Source organism: Impatiens glandulifera, chromosome 5 (genome assembly GCF_907164915.1).
Source record: "Impatiens glandulifera chromosome 5, dImpGla2.1, whole genome shotgun sequence".
NCBI classification, from domain to species: Eukaryota; Viridiplantae; Streptophyta; class Magnoliopsida; order Ericales; family Balsaminaceae; genus Impatiens; species Impatiens glandulifera.
In genome coordinates, this window is record NC_061866.1 from 1,441,013 (window position 1) to 1,462,625 (window position 21,613).

The 21,613-nt window shown below is 31.4% G+C and overlaps 1 protein-coding gene across 1 annotated transcript; it reads right to left on the bottom strand.

Annotated features, from left to right (window-relative positions):
- Window positions 1-16,978: 16,978 nt before the first annotated feature.
- On the bottom strand, window positions 16,979-19,678 carry LOC124940239 (OVARIAN TUMOR DOMAIN-containing deubiquitinating enzyme 5-like). The gene is made up of 2 exons (XM_047480731.1): window positions 18,912-19,678; window positions 16,979-17,934 (listed from the first exon to the last, which is right to left on the bottom strand). The coding sequence occupies exons 1-2, from the start codon at window positions 19,067-19,069 to the stop codon at window positions 17,061-17,063; spliced, it is 1,032 nt and encodes a 343-aa protein (XP_047336687.1). The 5' UTR covers window positions 19,070-19,678; the 3' UTR covers window positions 16,979-17,060.
- Window positions 19,679-21,613: the final 1,935 nt, after the last annotated feature.

Sequence of the window (21,613 nt, forward strand, 5' to 3'; positions counted from 1 at the left end):
ATATCATTACTCTTATATAATATATTCTAAATTATTTCATATTTATCATATTTTTCCTAATTATAATAATAAATAATTTTATATCTTTTTAAATTTATATATATATATATATATATATATATAAAATAAAAGTATAAATTTAATTAAATAATTACACTAGGCATAACAATTCATTGTTCATATTTTAGTTTATAACCATACAACATCGACATTTTAACCAACTAGTCGCACGTCGATTTGGATATTTTTGTTAAACAAAATGAATCGGATTGATTAAGTTCAATATAAACTCAAAACGTAAGTTTATAATTATATAAAACAAGTTAATATTGTCAGGTAAGCTCCTTCATATGTATTGTTGTGCTCACATATTAAAGTTAATTGTGAAAGATGGTTTGGATATAATTAAAGATGGAATTGAAAAGGTACGTGATAGTGTATCTTATTGGACTGCAACTCCGAAAAGAGAAGAAAAAATTGAAGAAATTGCTAAACAATGTCGTATAGATTGTGCCAAAAAGTTGGTTTTTGATTGTCCTACTATATAGAATTTAACATTTTTAATGATTGAGACAGCCTTAGTATACAAGGATGTGTTTGTTAGAGTTGAGCAAAGAGAATCACAATATAAAAGTATACCATCTAGTGAAGGAATTCGTCGATAAAATTTGTAAGAAATAGAAGTCATTTTATAATGTGACTCAATTATTCTCTGGCACAAAATATCGAACAACTAACATGTTATATATATATATAAAATTGTCTTCCTGGATCAATTCTTCTAATTAGGTTATTAGTCAAAATGGTTGCTAATATGAATGTGAAATTCAAAAAGTATTGGGATTATATACATGTCTTAATGGGAGTGACAATTATTTTAGACTCAAGATATAAATTGAATTTGTTAGAGTTCTACTTTCCCAAGATATATGAAGATTTTTTTTATTAAAGATTGAAGAAGTTCGTCATTTATGTTATAACTTGTTGTTGGAAGAATATCATCACAAACTTAATTATATAAACGATATGGTGAGAGTAGTTCTTAAGTGACAGCAAATTAAGTGATCTCCAAAAGTGAATTCAGCAAATTTTGACAATGACAGCACTTTAAGTGATCTCCAAAAGTTTATGTAAAGGAAGAGATCAAAGATTGTACATGTGAAAGTGAATTGGATGTTTATTTGGAAGAAGATACTATAAATTGTGGTGAAGATTTTGATATATTTTAGCAATTCTAATATTAACAGTAGTGTCCGAATCTACTTTTAGTGCTTTTGGAAGGGTGTTAAGTTCTCTAATGTGTATTTGTAATTAGTTATGTGAGTTTGAAAATATATTTAATTTGAATATTCTACTGATTTGTCTTTATCCTATTAATAAATTTAATATATTATTCTTTATTTTTATTTGATGTTGATGATAAAGATGAAGATGTTGAAGTGGAGGATGAAGAAAGAGGTTATGAATTTTTATAATTTTGTTAATCAAGAAAATTATTTTGTCTTGTTATTTATTAATATTTTTTTTTTATGAATGTAGAATCTAATGTTGCTAGTGCCAATTGAACATGGTACTAGCCAACTAGGTCGTTTTTTAAAGTGGTAAAATGTTGAGATGATGAAAATGAGAAGAATGTTAGATTTTTTTATTGAATATGCACTGGTAAAAAATGACCTTTACCGACGGTTTTTACCGAAGGTTTTGTAAAACTCTCCTAAATACTCCCGAGAGGAACAAATCCTTCGGTATTAAAAATAGATTCCGAGAGGGGTATAAAACCTTCGGTTTTATTAATTATTACCGAAAGTTCTACAAAGAACTTTCGGTTTTTACATTCCCAAAAAACCCAAAAAAATTCTAAGTATTGGATGTGGGTTAATTGCGAAGGTTTTTGTAAAAACCTTCGGTTTTGAAATCCCTTGGTTTTTTAATTACGAAGGTTATTCAAAGAACTTTCGGTTTTGCCTTTTTTGAAAAGTTCATTTCCGAAAGTTTTACAAAGAACCTTCGGTTTTGCTCATTAAATAAAAATTCTAAATTTGGTAATGGTTTTTTCCGAAGGGCCTTTAATAAACCCTCGGTTTTGACTAATATCAAAACCGAAAGTTTTATGAAAACCTTCGGCATCAACCTCTATAAATACAAACCCTAACACTTCTCTTTTTCATTTCACTCATCTCTCCTTTCTCTCTCTTCCGCGCCGTCGCCGCCTGCCTCCTCCAAGCCGGTTCTTCTCCTCTTCTTCTCCTCTCTCGTTTAGGTAATTTGTTTCATTTGGTTTTTTTGTTTTGTTTATTATAAGATTTAGATTTCTTAAGTTTATATATATATATATATTATATATCTAGATTTATGCTAGTTTACGTTATTTTTTTTGATTAATATATATATACATATATCTGAAAATGCATTTAGGATATGGGTGATTCGACATGGAAGAGACTTCGGCGTACACCGGAGAAACTGCATCCGTTTTACCAGAATCTGATAGCACAATCAGAAATTGCGGCACGTGAGGAAGATGTAAGACAAATGACGCTGGAAATGGAACAAATCCGATTAAGGGATGCGGAAAGAGGTCGTTTGCTTAGTGAAATTAAAACGGACAGGGCCGAAATGGCCCAGAGATTAGAGAATCTCGAACAGGAACTTGTGGTGTTGAGGAGTCGACTGAATCAACCACCCCCTCCTTCCACCCCATCTAATAATTAATTAATTTCTAGATTTATTATGTTTTTATTAGTTTTTCCGTACGAACGATGACAATATTTGTATGTGTTTTGTTTTAATATTCATGAATTATTAGTATTATGTTTGGTTGGTTTGGTTTGGTTTGGTTTGAATATGTTGTTAATTAATTATATGTTCTATTTGTTTACTTTTCATCTTTTAAAAAAACAGCATGGCCAAAACCGAAGGTTTATTTGAAAACCTTCGGTTTTGACCCTCTTTTAAAAAAATCTAAAGGGTAAAAACCGAAGGTTTTCAAATAAACCTTCGGTTTTGCCCTTAGATTAAAAATATCTGAAAATTTTCTAAGTGTGGGAAAAGGTAAAAACCGAAGGTTTTCAAATAAACCTTCGGTTTTGCTCTTAGATTAAAAATATCTGAAAATTTTCTAAGTGTGGGGAAGGGTAAAAACCGAAGGTTTTCAAATAAACCTTCGGTTTTGCCCTTAGATTAAAAATATCTGAAAATTTTCTAAGTGTGGGGAAGGGTAAAAACCGAAGGTTTTCAAATAAACCTTCGGTTTTGCCCTTAGATTAAAAATATCTGAAAATTTTCTAAGTGTGGGGAAGGGTAAAAACCGAAGGTTTTCAAATAAACCTTCGGTTTTGCCCTTAGATTAAAAATATCTGAAAATTTTCTAAGTGTGGGGAAGGGTAAAAACCGAAGGTTTTCAAATAAACCTTCGGTTTTGCCCTTAGATTAAAAATATCTTAACTCCTAAATTATTTTGTTTTTAACCAAATAATATTAACTCCTAACTAATATAATCTATTGTGTGTTATATTTTAAAAATTAATATTGTGTTTAATGTTAAAGTGTTTATGATTGTGTTTGATTATTATAGATAAGTGTATTTGAATGTTTATGTTTGATTATCTTATGAATGTGTGTAATGTTTGATCATATGGATTATGCAATATTTTAAGGATATCAAATGTGTTAAATTAATGTTGTTCAAGGTTATTAGAAAAGTGATAAACAAATGAATTTAACAATTGTTAAAGTGATAATTCCGAAAGTTATATAATGAACTTTCGGAAATAACCATCAAAAACCGAAAGTTAATAATATAACTTTCGGTTTTACCATTTCCAAGACCGAGAGTGTTATCTAAATCTTTCGGTTTTGATAGCTATTTCCGAAAGTAATGATAAAACTTTCGGAAATATCACTTCTCATTTTTTAAATTAAAGTGTTTTTTACCTTCACATATAGACTCCTAACTAATATAATCTATTGTGTGTTGTATTTTAAAATTTAATATTGTGTTTAATGTTAAAATGTTTATGAATGTGTTTGATTATATAGAGAAGTGTATTTGAATGTTTGTGTTTGATTATCTTATGTATTTGTGTAATGCTTGATCATATGTATTGGGAAATGTTTTAAGGATATCAAATGAGTTAAATTGATGATGTTCAATGTTATTAGAAAGTGATAAACAAATGAATTTAAAATTTTGTCAAATTGTAAAACCGAAAGTTTATTATATAAATCTCGGAATTAGTTATCAAAAACGAGAGATTATTTGACATCTCTCGAAAATATGAAAATGAAAACCGAAGGTTTTAGTCTAACCTTCGGGTTTTACATTGATAAAACCGAAAGTTTAAATAAAACCTTCGGTTTTTACATTGATCAAAAACCGAAAGTTTTATTAAAACCTTCGTTTTTGATCAATGTAAAAACCGAAAGTTTTATTTAAACTTTCGGTAATAATTTAATAAAAAAAATTAAAACCCTTTTCCCCTTTTCTTCTTCCCATTTCCTCTTTCCTCGTTTTTGCTCCCGCTTCTCTCTTCCGCCCCCTTAGCCCAAATCGACGCCGCCACCCCAAATCGACGTCGCCAGATAGAAGACGCCGCCGACCAAGGACGCCGCCGACCCAAGACGACGAGCGACAGACGACGCCGCCGCCGCCACCGACCGACGCCCTCTGTTCCTGTTTGCCGCTCTTCTCCTCCTTCAGCCGCTGGTCTTCTCCTCCTTCAGCCGCTCTTCTCCTCCGACCAAAGGTAATCAGTTATATATATATATATATGAATTGAAATTTAGGTTTATTAGAATTATGATTGGAGTTTATGTTAGATTTTTAGGTATGAATTTTAGGTATGAATTTTAGGTTAGAATTTGGATTTTTGTTTGATTGAAGTCTGATTTTGGTTTGATTGCATTTTGATTTAGATTAGATCTTGTTTAAATTAAGGTTTTGGTTTGATTTTTATTTGTTTTTGGTATGATTTTGGTTAACTTTAGGTTAGAGTCATGTATTGAATAATGAATTGATTATTATTGTTTGTTTAGGTTAGATTTGAGTTTGTGAATGCATTGATTATTGTTCATTTAGGTTAGATTGGTTTGATGTTTGTTAGATTTAGGTTGGATTGGTTTCACGTTGGTTTGATTTTGGTTGGATTAAAATTTGATTTTGGTTTGATTTAGGTTAGATTGGTTTGATGTTGGTTTGATTTTGGTTGGATTGAAGTTTGATTTTGGTTTGATTTAGTTTAGATTGGTTTGATTTTTATTTTGATTTTGGTTTGAGTTAATTTTGTATGAATTGTTGGATTTGGTTTTTGATTCATACTTTATTGTTTGATTAATAGGGTTTATTATTGTTCGATCTACGTACACCGCCCGCTCTTCTTCTTCGTTGCTCTTTTTGTGCAAGGTTAGTTATTGTTGTTTTATTATATGGTTAGATTAGTAATTTAATGTTAGATTTGATGTTAGATTTAATGTTAGATTTATGTTAGATTTAATGTTAGATTTATGTTACATTTAATGTTAGATTTATGTTAGATTTTAATGTTAGATTTAAGTTTGATTTATGTTTAGGGTTGATTTATGTTAGATTTTAATGTTAGATTTAAGTTTGATTTATGTTTAGGGTTGATTTATGTTAGATTTTAATGTGAGACTTAAGTTTGATTTATGTTTGGGTTGATTAATTATGTTAGATTATGTTTGAAATGTTGAATTAGATTGAGTTTGAATTAGATTTCATTTTAGGTTGGAATTGTTATATGGAATGAATTGTGTATGAATAAAATTATGTTGGATTATAATTGATTGGTTTGAAATGTGTAAGAATGAAATAATGTTAGAATATATGTATGCTAGATTTACGGTGGAATTTTGGTTGGATATGTAGAGATTATGTTAGAAATATATAATCCTAATTAATTTAGACAAAGTTAAGTAAATAATAATGTGGGTTGTTTTCCATTTTATTAGAAAGATGGAAGTACCCGATAAAAGCTGGATGACCTTACGTCGAGATCATCCAGATTACGAGGAAGGTGTTGACAAATTCCTCGAGTTTGCTGTTAGGAGTACATCCCGACAAAAAGTGAAATGTCCTTGCGTAAAATGCTTGAACACGCAGTTTATGGAAATAGATGAAGTGAAGACTCACCTCATCATTTATGGAATAAATGTGCATTATGAGTACTGGTATTGTCATGGAGAAAAAAGACGTACTACTCAAGTGGTTAATGAAGATGTCGATGAAGATGCCGATGACTACGATGATGATGATGATGATGATCAGTCAGAGGATTCCGTACCAGAATTCAACGATCCGAGAACGGAGACGAATAATACAGTTAACGAAGAGGTCAATGAAGAACGTTATATGCACAATTTCATAAACGATATGTTCTCCAACGTTAATGATGTCCCGAACAACCATGAACCAGTCGAAGATGCGCAGAGATTTTATAAATTGCTTGATGATTCCAAACGGCCATTGTATGAAGGTGCTCGAATAACGAAATCATCGGCACTATTGAAACTACTTCACATAAAGAATGTCTGTCAATGGACAAATTCTTCGTTCGATATGTTGTTGCGTCTACTTAAAGACTACATATTACCGATTGACGCTCAATTGCCAAACTCCTACTACGAAAGTAAAAAATTCATTACTGATATCGGGCTTAAGTATGACAAGATAGACGCATGTAGGAACAACTGTATGCTATTTTGGAAAGACGACATAAATGAAGATTCTTGTAGAGTTTGTGGTCTTTCAAGATGGAAAGTCGACCAAACAAGTGGGACAGTTCGAGAGAAGCAAAATGGGAAATTCATTCAAAGAAGGTGTTGAGATATTTCCCTCTAATACCAAGACTGCAAAGACTATACATGTCCTCAAAAACGGCTCCAATGATGAGATGGCATAAAGAAGGAAGAGTTGATAGTGATACGTTGAGACATCGCGCTGATTCCTTAACCTGGAAAACGTTCGATGAAAATTATAAAGATTTTGCGTCTGAATCTCGAAACGTAAGACTAGGTTTATCAAGCGATGGGTTTCAGCCATTTGCAAATGGAAAAAAGTCATATAGTGTTTGGCCGGTTATTCTCGTTCCTTATAATGTGTCACCCTCTACTTGCATGGATTCTAGCAATTTTATTTTATCTATGTTAATTTCGGGTCCAAAGAGTCCGGGAGATGCGATTGACATATTTCTCCAGCCATTGATCGACGAGTTGACTGAACTGTGACAAACTGGTGTGAGAACGTTTGATGCACACACCTCGCAATACTTTAACATGCGAGCGACGTTGTTGTGGACCATTAACGACTTTCCCGCATACGCGAATTTATCGGGCTGGAGTACGAAAGGTAAATTTGCTTGTCCTTGTTGTAACAACGACACGGTATCTCTTCGATTGGTTCATGGTTCCAAACAATGTTACATGGGTCATAGACGCTTCCTTCCACCGAAGCACAAATACAGAAGGGATAAAGAGTCGTTTGATGGTCGAACTGATTATGGAGAGCCCCCTAGATTGTTAACGGGTCAAGAAAGTTACGAGCAAGCACGAGACCTAGAAGACATAATTCTTAGTACGGATCTAAGCAAGAAAACCAAGATATATCATGAAACGCGGGGAGACAATTGGAACAAATTGAGCATTTTCTTCCGCTTGCCTTATTGGAAATTATTATTATTGAGACATAATTTGGATGTGATGCATATTGAGAAAAATATTTGTGATAGCGTGTTGGGAACAATAATGAATGTGAAAGAGAAGACGAAGGATGGTCCTAAAGCGCGTAAAGACTTACAACTATTAGGCATAAAGTCATGGTTACATCCTATAAATGATGAAGGAGTGGTTCATTATCCAGAAGCGCCTTTCACTTTGACATCCGATAATAAAAAACGTTTTTGGAAATTCTTGAAAGATCTCAAGTTGCCTGATGGTTTTTGCTCAAATATCAGTGGTTGTGTAAATTTGGAAGAGAAAAAGATTTCGGGATTAAAGAGTCATGATTGTCACATTTTGTTGGAATATCTTATTCCTTTAGCAACTCGTGGATTACTTCCAGATAATGTGTATGATGCGTTAGTAAATTTGTCTCGGTTCTTTCGGTTGTTGTGTTTCAAAGAGTTGATTCAAGCGGACCTCGAACAATTGTACATGGATATTACATTGACACTCTGCAAATTTGAAATGATTTTTCCGCCGTCAATTTTCGACATCATGATGCATCTCCCGGTTCACTTGTCATTTGAGGCTTTGCTTGGGGGACCTGTTCAGTATCGATGGATGTATCTGTTTGAACATTAAATGGTACAATGAAAAGATATTTGCGGAATAATAACCACCCAGAAGCCTCTATAAGCGAGAGCTATCTTGTAAATGAGAGTATTAGTTTATGTGCAAGGTATATGGAGGAAGAAGAGCAAGAAAATGCACAAACTGAAATCTCGGGCATTTCTATATTTTCATCGTTGGAAGACCTTTCTAACGGAAAAATATACAACTTGGATTATATCAATCGAGTGACAGTTCATTCATACATTTTGAAAAATTGCCCCGAAGCTGAACCTTTTTACATGTAAGATTCTATGTTGTTGTTATTAATTAGCATTAAAAAGTATGCTATTTAATATTCGATCTATTTGCAGAGATTACATGCAGTATTGCAATAACAACGAGTCTCGTGGAGAAACGCTTGCCGCATATTTCAAACATAGAGTGAGTTCATTATAAACCATATATTCTAACTCTTTATATTTATTTTAACAACTACATGTCGGGTAAATGTATGTATAGGTTGCTCAATTAACCGAATTTAACGACATATCAAGAGACCTCAAGATCTTAGGAGAAGGTCCAAGTATGTACTCGTCTATGTATGTTTGGTGTAAAGTAAACGGATACAAATTCTGTACAGAAAAACACAACGAAGGTTTGACAACTCAAAATAGTGGGGTGGTTGTTGAAGGGTTCAATGGGTCTGAAACTATGTCATACTACGGAGTTTTAACAGATATAATCGAAGTGCAATACTTTTCTCACAAACGAGTTGTTTTATTCAAGTGTAAGTGGTTTGATACACACTCGGGGGAACTAGGAGTGAAAGTGGATAAATATGGCTTCGTAAGTATAAATGTAAACCGATTTTTAAAAACCCAAAGTCAAGACCCGTATATATTAGCGAGTCAAGCAAAACAAGTCTTCTACGCCCTTGATATGTCAGCCCGACCCGGTTGGAAGATTGTGACAAAAATAAAACCGCGGTTTACAAATATATAGATTAGATTAATTAGGTAGATTATATGTTTTTTACTTTATATTATTTCTTATTACTACTTTATTTCAATTAGTCGTTCATTTATTAATGGTATGCATTAAGAATGTCTAAAGGTAGTAAAGAACCTTGGTGGAGTATGAGGAAAACACCCAGCAAACTCTTAAAGCCGTACCAGAACCTCATTGCACAATCAGAAAACTTAAGGCTCCGAGAATCGTCTACTAGAGATGCACCACATATTGCTGTAGTCCCGATAGCTATTGCTCCCCCAGCAGACGAGGATGTTGAGGCTGCTGAGGCAGAAGAGTTTGTAGAGAGTACGTTTGCTAATGTGGGGGATGAGGACGATGAGGCTGACGACGAGGGTCACGAGGACCCTCAGGACGTGGATGAAGAGGAGGAGCATGGATCGACTCCCGACCCATCATCGACAGGTAACTTGTTTACAATTAGTTATAGTTTGAATTGATTCACATATCTGATTATGAATTTGATCTATTTTGAAGAATCTTGTGCCCGCAAGAGACGAGGGAAAAACAAGAATATTGCGTTATCTAAGAGACCAGCGGGGACAAGGATTCCTCTCACTTTTAGAGAGGTAGATGGGAGGCCGGGCGGTGTTGACGTTGGAAGAACAAGGTGGTCTAGACATGTGGGGTCGGTTGTGCGGGATCCCTCAGCCGTCTCGCACCGTCTTTTGAAGTGGAAGGCATTAAGTGCTGACCAATTGGATTACATTTGGAATGCTGTGAAGGTAAAGATTAATTAATTATACATTGATCATTCAATAATTATTTTAAAACATTTGAATGTTTTTATTTTCAGGATCCGTTCGAGGCTACTAATGGTCCTATTGATTCTTTTCGAAAGACCGCAATGGGACACGTCAGACAGATATGGGATAGATGGCGCTCGGATTTGCACAAGGAATATATCCGCATCCATAAAGGAGACGAGGCCGCGGTACTTGTCAATCCTCCACCAGACTACGATCGAGATGATTGGGAGTTTGTGTGTCGCAACCATTTCTTTACGGAGAAATTTAAGGTACGGTTTCATAATTCAAATAAAATATGATATTAGTTATTCTAACTTCAATTTTTTTATTTGAATTTCAGAAAAATAGTAGCACAAATATAGCTAACAGAAAGCAGCTGAAATTCCCGCATCATACGGGAAGTAGACCATTTGCTCAAATTGAAGAAGAGTTGGTAAGATTGTTATGAGTTATATAATAACTTAATATAAAGATTGTTATGAGTTATATAATTTTTTTTTCAATAGGCGATTGAAATGGGACGGGCTCCATCTGTCGTTGAAGTGTTCAAGAGGACCCGTACCCCAAAACCGACAAAAGAAAACCCAACTCCCGTCCCGGACGACCGCGTTCAAGAGAAAATTGTAAGTGAATTGAATTTAATTAAATTACTTATAACTAGTTTATAAATTATTATATAATTGACAAATTATTTCAAATTTGCAGGTTGAGATGGAGGAAGTTCTAAGTAACGAACCGGAAATATCAGACTTTGAGTTGACGGAGAGAGTATTCGGACGCCAAAAACATGGGGGAGTATTCGGTATGGGATCAGGCGTCCGACCCACACACTTTCGTCAGGATCTACGAAGTTCTAACAATTCTCAACGAGCCACTGATCGATTGTTTGAGGAGAATCAAAGAATGGCGATGGAACTTGAGGAATTGAAGAAAAGGGATGAAGAAAAAACTCAAACGATTAATCAAATCCAAGCGGAAAAGGTAGAATTGATTTCAAGAATGGATAGGGAAAGTGCAAAACAGGAGAAGGAAATGTTAGAATTGAATGCAAGATTAGAGAATTTTGAAATGTTTATGCGGCAATATCAACCACCCTCTCCCCCCACCAGCTAGTTCTAAGACGTTTTGACTATATGAATTGATTGAATATGTTTAATGGTTTAATGTAAAACATGTTGTTGGGATGATTGATTGGAGAATTTTGGAATGATGATTTTGTTTTATGAATTGATTAGTTTGGCTGAACAGGTTTAGGTTTCGGTATGGGGTTTCGGTTGAGCACAAAACAATAGGGCTATTTTGTAAATTTTTAAGAGAAAACCCGAAAGTTAAATGGAAGCTTTCGGTTTTTCTTTAAAGGGAAAAACCGAAGGTTAAGCTAATAACTCTCGGTTTTTCTTTAAAGGGAAAAACCGAAGGTTAAGCTAATAACTCTCGGTTTTTCTTTAAAGGGAAAAACCGAAGGTTAAGCTAATAACTCTCGGTTTTTCTTTAAAGGGAAAAAACGAAGGTTAAGCTAATAACTCTCGGTTTTTCTTTAAAGGGAAAAACCGAAGGTTAAGCTAATAACTCTCGGTTTTTCTTAAAAGGAAAAAACCGAAGGTTAAGCTAATAACTCTCGGTTTTTCTTCAAAGGAAAAACCGAAAGGTTAAGCTAATAACTCTCGGTTTTTCTTCAAAGGAAAAACCGAAGGTTCATTCAATAACTCTCGGTTTTTCTTTCAAGGGAAAAACCGAAGGTTAAGCTAATAACTCTCGGTTTTTCTCATTTGAAGAAAACCCGAGAACTAGAGGATATCTTTCGGTAAATACACAATTATTTTTAACGACGGAGTCAATACCGAGGGATGGCGACAGTTACCTTAACTCTCGGATTTTGGTCTATACCGAAAGTTATAGGGTCAAAACCGAGAGTTTTCACTCTCGGTTTTGACCATTTTTTTACCAGTGATGTATAATTAAATATAAAATAATAAATTATATTATTTATTAATATTTCTTTTTTTATTAATATCAAATGTGTGATCCTAAACATTTCAAGATGAAGAATGGAGATATAGTATATTAGAGTTTATGTTATATTTTGAAATATTATTGTTATTAAAGATTTATTTGTTTTGGTATTTAATATTTTAAAATTATTATTATCGAATGTTATTTTTGTTTTGTATTTAATATTTTGATAATTTATAACTCTAAATATATGAATTATTTTATTTTATTATTTATATTTTTAATTTAAATTGTTTTTCGGTTTCAGTGCACCGCGGAGAATTCTCATCCCCAATCGGAATGAGGATGGTTTATATTTAAAAATTATGTCAGGAATCGGGGCGGGTGGGTAGATTCGGAGCGGAGATGGTATTACCATTCCCTGAACCGAAACGCCCCCATCCCTAACCAACATTTAAATAATTGTTTTTACAATTCTATAAATAACGCACAAACCTTATGTATTTTAGAACTAGAAGAATAATCGGTGAAAATAAAATGTTATACGACCAATTTTCAAAAACCAAATTTATAAGTAGAGAACATTTTTAAAACGAGTACGGAGGATGAAACGCGAAAGCCTTTTTTCTAAGTATCACCAAACTACGAACTAAAAGAAACTTTAGTCAGTATGTTTGTACACGTACGCCACTTTTTATTGATTTTTAAAAATCAATTGGCGATTCTATTTTCAAATAAATAATTTTCTTTAAATTAACTACGTTTAATTAATTTAAACAAGGATTTCATAAAAAAATCAAATTGTTATTTGATTATTGCAAATCCCTGGATTATTCAAATTTAACAAAAATTATATATTTTATAATTAATTTTAAAAATAATTATCAGGAATTATTTGAAATCTTTTAAAATTATGTTTTATTTTAAAAAGATTTCTGACACGCAAATCGTTGTTGAAATTTTTGAAACTCAAGATTTTCCGTGGAACCGAAACTAAAGGGTTTTTCTGGGGGTTACAACTATAAATAGAACAGGTTTGCAGTATTAAAGAAATAGTATACCTCCCATCATTATCGTTGTTGTTTTGTTCCTAAATATTAACAAAACAAAATCTTGTTAGTTCTCCAAACAAAAGAGAACCTTTCGTTTTATACAAATAATTTTCAAAGTGTATCATATTCGCTAGTTACGGAGGAGCTTGTTTCCAACACAGTATCATGAAATAGGTTTCCAACAAAAACATGTGAACTTTCGCTTCACCAAAGAGCTTGTTTATGACAAATCGTATAGAGAGAAATTATAAGCGTAATCTAGAAGTGAAATTGGAAGAGACGAAGACTGATGTGAAATGTTCATGACAACTGAAGTGACGAAACATGAAAACATCTAGTTGAAAACATTTTTTTATCAAAATTATTATAAACAAATCAAACATTTTTTTATAAATTAAAAATAATTAGTATGGTAAATGATGATTTAGTTAATATTAAAATATAATTTTAGGTGAAGAGCTCTTATTAAAATTTAATGTGAAACACGCTTCATTTGTCTCTTATTAAGGTTTTAGGGTGAAGCGCGTTTCACATTTCTCTTATTAACACTTCAAATGAAGTGTGCTCTCGGATGAAGCGTGTTTCACCAGTATTAACGTTCTAAATGAAAGTGAATCGCCCTTCACCTGTCTAAACACTTCACTTGTATTTAGAGCGTTAATACGGGTGAAACACATTTCACCCGAGAGCACGCTTTACTCATTCTTAATGTTTTGAAAATATTTAAAAAATATAAATATTATACACTAAATATAAATAATATTAGCTGAGATAAATTAACATAAATATAAATAAATTAAGAAAACATTTTCTTATAAATAAATTTACATAAGAAAAATATTTATACTAAATATAAAAATATTATATACTAAATATTTTTTATTTTAATACAATTACTATAATATTATTTATAAATAAAACATTTTATTTAAATTTTTATAAATATCAAACAAGTTTAACAAAATTATTATAAAGATATTATTTTTTTTATTAAATTGAATAAATTAGTATAGTAAATGATTATTTAAATAATAATAAAATATAAATATATATTATGTGAAGCGCGTTTCACTTAAGAACATGCTTCAAATGTGAAACATTAATAAGATAGAGGTGAAGCGTGTTTTACTTGAGAACACGTTTCACCTGTAAAAGCGTTAATAAGATAGAGGTGAAGCACGCTTTACTTGAGAACGTGATTCACCTGTATTAATGTTTCAGGTGAAGTGTTAATAAGATGGAGGTGAAGCGTGCTTCACTTAAGAGCGTGATTCACCAGCGTTAATAAGATAGAGGTGAAGCGCTTCACATATATTAACGCTTCAGGTCAAGAGTTAATTAGATAAAGGTGAAGCGCGATTCACTTGAGAACGTGTTCACCTGTATTAGCACTATATGTGAAACCGTTAATTAGAGAAATGAAATGTGCTTTACTTGAGAACTTTACTTGAGAACGTTCTTCATCTTTAATAGCGTTTTAGGTTGAACCCGAAATGAAGCGGTCGTCTTTTCGGATTTTAGTTTTACTAATGTATTTTAATAATATTATATTTTGATTGATCCGGAATAAAGACACAAAGGAATTGATAACAGAAGATCAGGGAAGTAATTGTGAAGAGTCGCTTGCAGAGTTTAAGAGAGAGGGACAAGTTTCTCTTCTTTTTTCTTAAGAAAGAAGATGAACATACTTGAAGAGCTTTTAAAAGAGTAAGTTTCTTTATCTTTAAAAATGATTTGGAAGAAGCTAAGGAGTTCTCCTACGATGATAATGGGGTAATTTATGTTTCAATTTCGATATTTGAAAAAAATATATAAATGAAGAAAACTCAAATATTTTTTCGTTTCCAACGATTTTAGCGGGTTGTCTGAGTCAAATAGCGAGTAAGTGGTGATTTTAGACTTTTGCGATTTTTGGACACTCTTAACTCAATTTGCTTAGGTAAAATTGTAAACTCGAACGATTTTACGAGTTAAATCGCGATTTTAATAGCATTGTATCTTAGCTGCTACAATTTATGAAATTCAATGAATTTCATATCTGTTTAAAGATTTCCAAATCAAAATACTTATTACGTTTCCATTATTTTGTGATAATTAGGCTGAATACACATATATGAAAATATATAATTTTTCATGAACGAAAAAAACAATTTGATATTGATTATCATGTTGATAAAAATATGTTTTTAACTGAAATTATTAAATTATTCTGTTGAAACTTCTAGATTTTTCAGTTTTGAATATTTGAGGTCTAAATTATTTCTATTTGAATTTTAAAGAAAGAGTTTGAAAACAGATGAATATTTGGATTATTATTTTATTATGTTTTAATTTAAATTAATAACTAATGCAGTATATGTTGGACAAAAGATCAAATATGGCACTATTTAGTTTATTAAAAGTGTGTTTCTTATTTAGATAAATCTATAAATAATAAAGACAAATTTATATTAAATTTCCTAAAAAAAGGTAAATTAGGGTTGGATGGGAAGGAGAAGGGACGACAGACCTCACCGAAATTTTTTATTCAATTACGGGCCTGAGCCCTGTATCATTTGTAAAACACACATATGGATCTTTTAATCTTCTATGTTTTCTAGGTTTTTATCTTAAATGCAGTTTTGATGATCTTGTTAAAGAATTTGATATTCCACACTAAAATTTTACAGAATTGAATCGAAATCTTTTTATTTACTCATTAATTATATATTTACAAGAATAGTGTTTCTTATTTATTTTTGTTTGTAAGTAAATTAGTTTAAGCCCTATCAGAAGCTTGAAGCTTTGTTTATTAAAATAATAAAATAAATTACCAGACCAAAAAGCCCAGATGTTTACATTTTTTTAATGAACCCACTAGGTTTTAATAAGGGCCCAGTCTTCATTTTGTTTTAAAATAAGCCCACTGTTACTTAAAAAAGGCCCATATATTTTAAACATATCTATTATTTAATTTTTTCTTTGTTTAAAAATAATAGATACAAAAAAAATTAACATAATAAAAATTTCAAATTAAATAAAAAATTAAACAACAAAAATCAAGAATACAAATGGCTTGAAGATCCTAAAAAAAAATAAAATAATAATAATAAATAAATTATCAAATGAATTAACAAGTTTTTCAGCTTTTCACGGCCTACATTTATTTTGTTAAATATACGACAAAGATTTATTTCTAAACTTAATATTTTAGCCGCTTCAATTAATGGCTCCAGACTCCCGACACAGCTCATTGGATTCCAGTCAAATCTCATAAAAAAAAATTCAAATACACTTGCTATTGCGTCACAAATTTACCATATAAAAAATGGAAAATTTGTCTCCACCTTCTTGTAACAACAAGGAATCACAATAATTATCTCTTCAATTTCACAGTGAAAAAGACTCTAACTAAAAAAATAAGATTTCGGTAATTTCGATAGGCAACTCTCACAATTCTTTCATAAAAAACTTACTCGAGCTCACTTTATTCAACCTATTACACATTTAAAGTTCTCCGGATCAGGTCATATAATCCTAATAAATTTTAACCATTTATTTCTAACCAATCTTCTTTCTTTAATCTGTTTCTAATGAAGCCAAATATGCATTGATATAGAATTCAAATACTTTTGAGTGTTTTTTTATTTGAATTTTCAAAGCCATATTAACATGTAGACTGGTCACTTCACAATTATCTCAAATAATTGACAAAAGCTTCAAATAATTGACAAAAGCTTTTAAATTTGGTTCGAATAATACTCTATCAAGATCTTAAATCATTCCTCTCAAATTTCTGGTAAAAGAATTTGTTTAATAACCTATTACAAATGTTTAGTGTATAAATAAAATAAAGAACGTTTAACAAATAAATTGAATAATCTGAAACAAATAAGAACGACATATCAAACACACTCAAAGAAGATTAAAAAAAACTGATATTAGAAGCATTTATCATAAATATGAGAGTACAAACTACAGCATAAACTCGGTTTTGGATCCATTATTATTATTATGTTAAGATCGGGACGACAGAATTATAGTGCTCGCCCAGTCCAAAGGCGTGCCTATGGAATGACAACTTTATACTCGAATCAGATCCAATATTGGCGACGGTCATACCATCACTATAGTTATACTCCTTTCCCATCTCCACATCTGGCAAAGAGCCTGAATATACAATGATATGTTTCTTCAAGCAATGGGTCAAAGCCTCCAGCTCCAATTGTCCTCCCCACGCTGCTGTCGACTCGATTTCCTTACAGTACTTCTCAAATCTCTCGCTATCAGAATCATCGCAATTCATATTCTCAGAGGAAAAAAACGGGAGGAATTCAGAAGCGTGGTTCCTCATATAAGCAGCCACCATTTCTCTAAGTTCTTGGAATGTGCAAGCAGAAGAAGAATTCAAGCTCAGCTGGTTTTCTACAGCTCGGTAGAGGCAGTGTCCGTCTGGTTTTATTTCGTTTATCATCAATCCAAGTGGCTCGAGCTTTCTCTCAAGATTCTCATTTTCAATAGTTCTTTCACTGACAATGTTGCTCTGTTCTTCTTGTATTCTCTGTTCTCTTGCTGCTTCTTGTTGTGCTTTCTTCTCCCGTCTTTTCATGCCTTTGCTGGGCTTACTACCATGGTCTATTTGTGGAGTTAGGGAAACCCCGGCTATGGCCTTCACCAAATTGTCCACATTTTTCTTCTCGTTTCCTTTGCTGTCTCCAAATCCTAGAGAAGCTAACTCGTTTGACTGTTGTTGTTTAAGATTTTCCATTAGCTGAGAAATCTCTTCCTCCACTTGCTTCTTCTTGGCTTTCTGTTCAGCCTTACTGCCCTTAGCTGCCCCCTTCTTCATTGCTATTTCTTTGTCCTGCAGTTTCGAGATCTCCTTCCTGAAACATTTAATATATTATTTGTAATAGACGAAACCTGGAAAAGTCATATTACTACTCAAATAAAATCCTATCGAATGAAATGAGAATAAAGGGAAGCCTAAAGAAGATTGTGATCATAGAAGTAAAAGAGATGAAAGATAGACAAAGTTCAAAGAAGATAATGAACTAAGAGACTCTAATAAGATATGAATAGAGTTTTTTGATTAATTTATGAGAAATAATGACATGACTTGTACTGAAATGATTTGATTTTCTCCATGAAAGATGCGATTTTAGTGTTCTTTTAAACCAGGGTTTATTTTCCATGGAGGAGGTCTAGCACAACACCTACCTCCATAATCTCCACTTCAGTCCATGCATTTCAGTGAGAATCGAATTTGAGACGTCAACTTCGTAAGTCAAAACTCTTATCAATTGAGTTACTCTGGGTGGGTACTTCCGTATTTAGCATGGATCAATGAAAAGAATCTCAGTTGTTTAAAAAGTAAAATAAGATGCGATTGAAACGCCACAAAGAGGCAGGGCAGAAGAATCACTACAAAGTATAAGAAATTATATTGTTAAATTCCACAGCGCACACAGACACAGTATTTTTCCTAATAACATGTTTATTTGATTGCGGGTTTTAATTGGTCACTTATGTTGGGGTCGAGAGGGCATTTTATGTTTCATCATTTTCCTTTTCCCCATTCATTTTAGATATCACTTCTGGGGATCGTGAGCTGGTTGTACTTATTTCTATACTAACAGATTTTAATGAAAGTCATTTTCAAATAAAAACACTAAACAAAGAGCTTCAAGGGATTAACACATCCATACTCATAAATATAAAACATACATTCCTTTCTCCTCCTTCATTATATTGCAACTACACTTAGAGAGCATCACATTATTCATTTAAAATCTCTAGGCACCACAGTGAAAAGCTAGATGCCACTACAAACAAACTAGATCCATTTTTATATATATAGTACCTGTGCCGAGAAAGCATTTCATCACGACTTTCCTTTATTTCGTCTGCCATATTATTAGACACTCTTTTCTCTACACCTTCCACACTTTCCATTTCGAAATCTGAAGAATGGAAGTATAAGCAATACCAAATGTACCAGACAAAGAATAAGCAAAACATGGATACAATTATATAACTAGAAAGAGATGAATGAAGTAAATAATTATATGGTAATATTACACTTTACCCAGGCTCATAACAAAGGTCAGATAATCCTAGACAACGTTTAATTAATGCATCAACATAAAGTAAAAAAAAAAAAAAAGGTTTTAGCTTGATTCTGGCCCAAAAAAACTGAAAAAGCAAGTGAAACTAGAGAGCAGAGAAATTTCAATCATTTGAGATGTTGTCTTCAGGGTTCAGTCTATGAGTACAAATTTGAAGAGAAAACTTGTTCTAGCAGAAATTTCAGCAACAATACAGTGGCAGGCTTAAGAAAAAACATCAGAGATAATCAAAATGGCTGAGGAAAGGGAGATAAATATGGTAATATACATAGGAGCTTCAAAAGTTCAAATTCAAGCAATTAAAGTAATACCCATCAAACAAAACTACCAAAGAAAAACATCTTAATAGTTAATAGATCAACAACATAATATTATGAGTACCTGAGAAAGTTCGGGATGATATGGTGTTCTAAAGACTTGTTAAATCTAAACTCCTAACGCTGAATCTGTTCGTCGGTATGCGGTCGGTAATCCAGGTTATCACAATATTCTGCCTGAATGAATGCGCCGCCGCGGTAAGATTTCTTTTGCCCTGAAAATTTATTGAATGATCAATTTACCCTAGGAAAACCAACCTAGAAAGTTATAATTTTGATAATAAAAATGGATTCATACCAACAATTTATTGTTAAACAACTTTTTATGTATTTCAAAAAATATTATATTTTTAATATTAAATTAAATTTACACTAATCATATACTACTTTTTATATTTAATTTTGTAAATTTTATAAGAAATATGTTTAACCTAAAATATTTAAATAAATATAAAATATATTTAACTAACTGTGATAATTTTTTAAATTAAAATTAATGGCTTATACTTATATGGAACAAAATTAAACAACATATATTTTAAGTGCAATATGATAATTCATACAAAAATATCAATAGTTCTTAAATATATTAGAATATTTAAGTATTTTTATTAATAAATTAAGTAATATAATGAATATGAGGAAAGTGATAAGGCATTTGATTTTGTTTGGTTAGAAGTTTTCTTTTTAATTTTGTGTTAGTTTGTTCTAAATTTAAATTTCTGAAAAGAAAAAAAATAGTTCCAAAGTTCGGTGTTATTTTGGTGCCCAGGTATTACATTTGACACGACTCAAACATTTATTGACTTTTGAAAGTAAAATCGATCGAATCATCAAAATCAAGCCAATTCGGTCTAAATTGAATCGACCAAAACCGAATGATCAATAATTTTTTAAACTGTTAAATCGGACCCAATGTTTCAATAATCATTTTAAAAACATGTATAATTTAGTTAAAATCAAGAAGGGTTCAATAATCAACTATATTAATAGTCAAGTTCGGTAAACAATTTATATTAAGTTTATTATTATTATTATGTTTTTATTCGAATCACAATTTTAAATACTTTTAAATAATCATTTAACTCATCTAACTAATAATTTGAAATCAATAGTTTGAAACAAAAAAACTGAATTGTGTAAATTGTACATGTCTATATTTTTTCTAGCAGATCTTTTATTACAAGCTTGTGGTGACCTTCCAGGGCTACCCTACCCACCAGGGTCACCTAATTCCCTATAATTTTTTTTTTTTAAATACTTATAGGTTTGAACTTAATGTTGATAAAAATGAACCCAAGGAATGTTATGTTTATAAGTTATTTATATTTATTTAACCAAGCAGACAAAAAAAAGAAAGAGACCCGAATTTTAGCGTAAAATATCATTCAATAAGAGTAAAAATCACGAAATTTTTAAGCCGTTTAAACTATTCACTATGATTCGTTTATAATAGATAATAAAGAGTTCTTACAAAATAAATAAGGTTTATAATAGGAAATTACCTAAAAGTTGATTTTTTTTTTCTAATACCTACTTTGAACTTGTTTCCTGTTTTATTTTCCTCAAACTTTATGTTTTCACTTAAAAGTCTTGAGGTATATTATATAATATAGAATATTATATAATAATATAGAATATATATAATATATATTATATATTATTCTATATTATAATAATATATTATTAATCTAACAAATTTATACCAACACTTGACATTTAAAACTTACTGAGTCATAATTTTTTAACACACTATAAGGTCTTGTTTGTTCACATGTGAGATGAAGGTTTTTAGATTTGAAGTGATATAAAAAAGTAACACTTTTAGTAAGTGCATTAAGAACAGCTATACATGCATTCATGATCAATTAGAATATTGAAGATTTTGCTTTTTACAAATAGGATACTACAAAGCTTTAAAAAGCTGCGATCTCCCCCTGATGTAGTAATATATGGATCTATATCTTTATGGATACATCTTCAAATGTATTCTTAATTATCTGATGACCTAGGAATTGTTTAAGAAATTGATCCCATATATATTTATTTTTTAATTTTAAAACCCGACTGTCATAACTTTCTCTTTAACTTATAACGATCTGAGTGAAAACCGAATATGT

Excerpts from the sequence above, each read along its gene's own strand:
- LOC124940239 (XM_047480731.1), bottom strand. The coding sequence starts at position 19,069 with ATGTTTTGCTTATTCTTTGTCTGGTACATTTGGTATTGCTTATACTTC. Across the intron at positions 17,935-18,911 it reads GAAATGCTTTCTCGGCACAG|GAAGGAGATCTCGAAACTGC; the intron begins GTACTATATATA and ends TAAATGTTTCAG.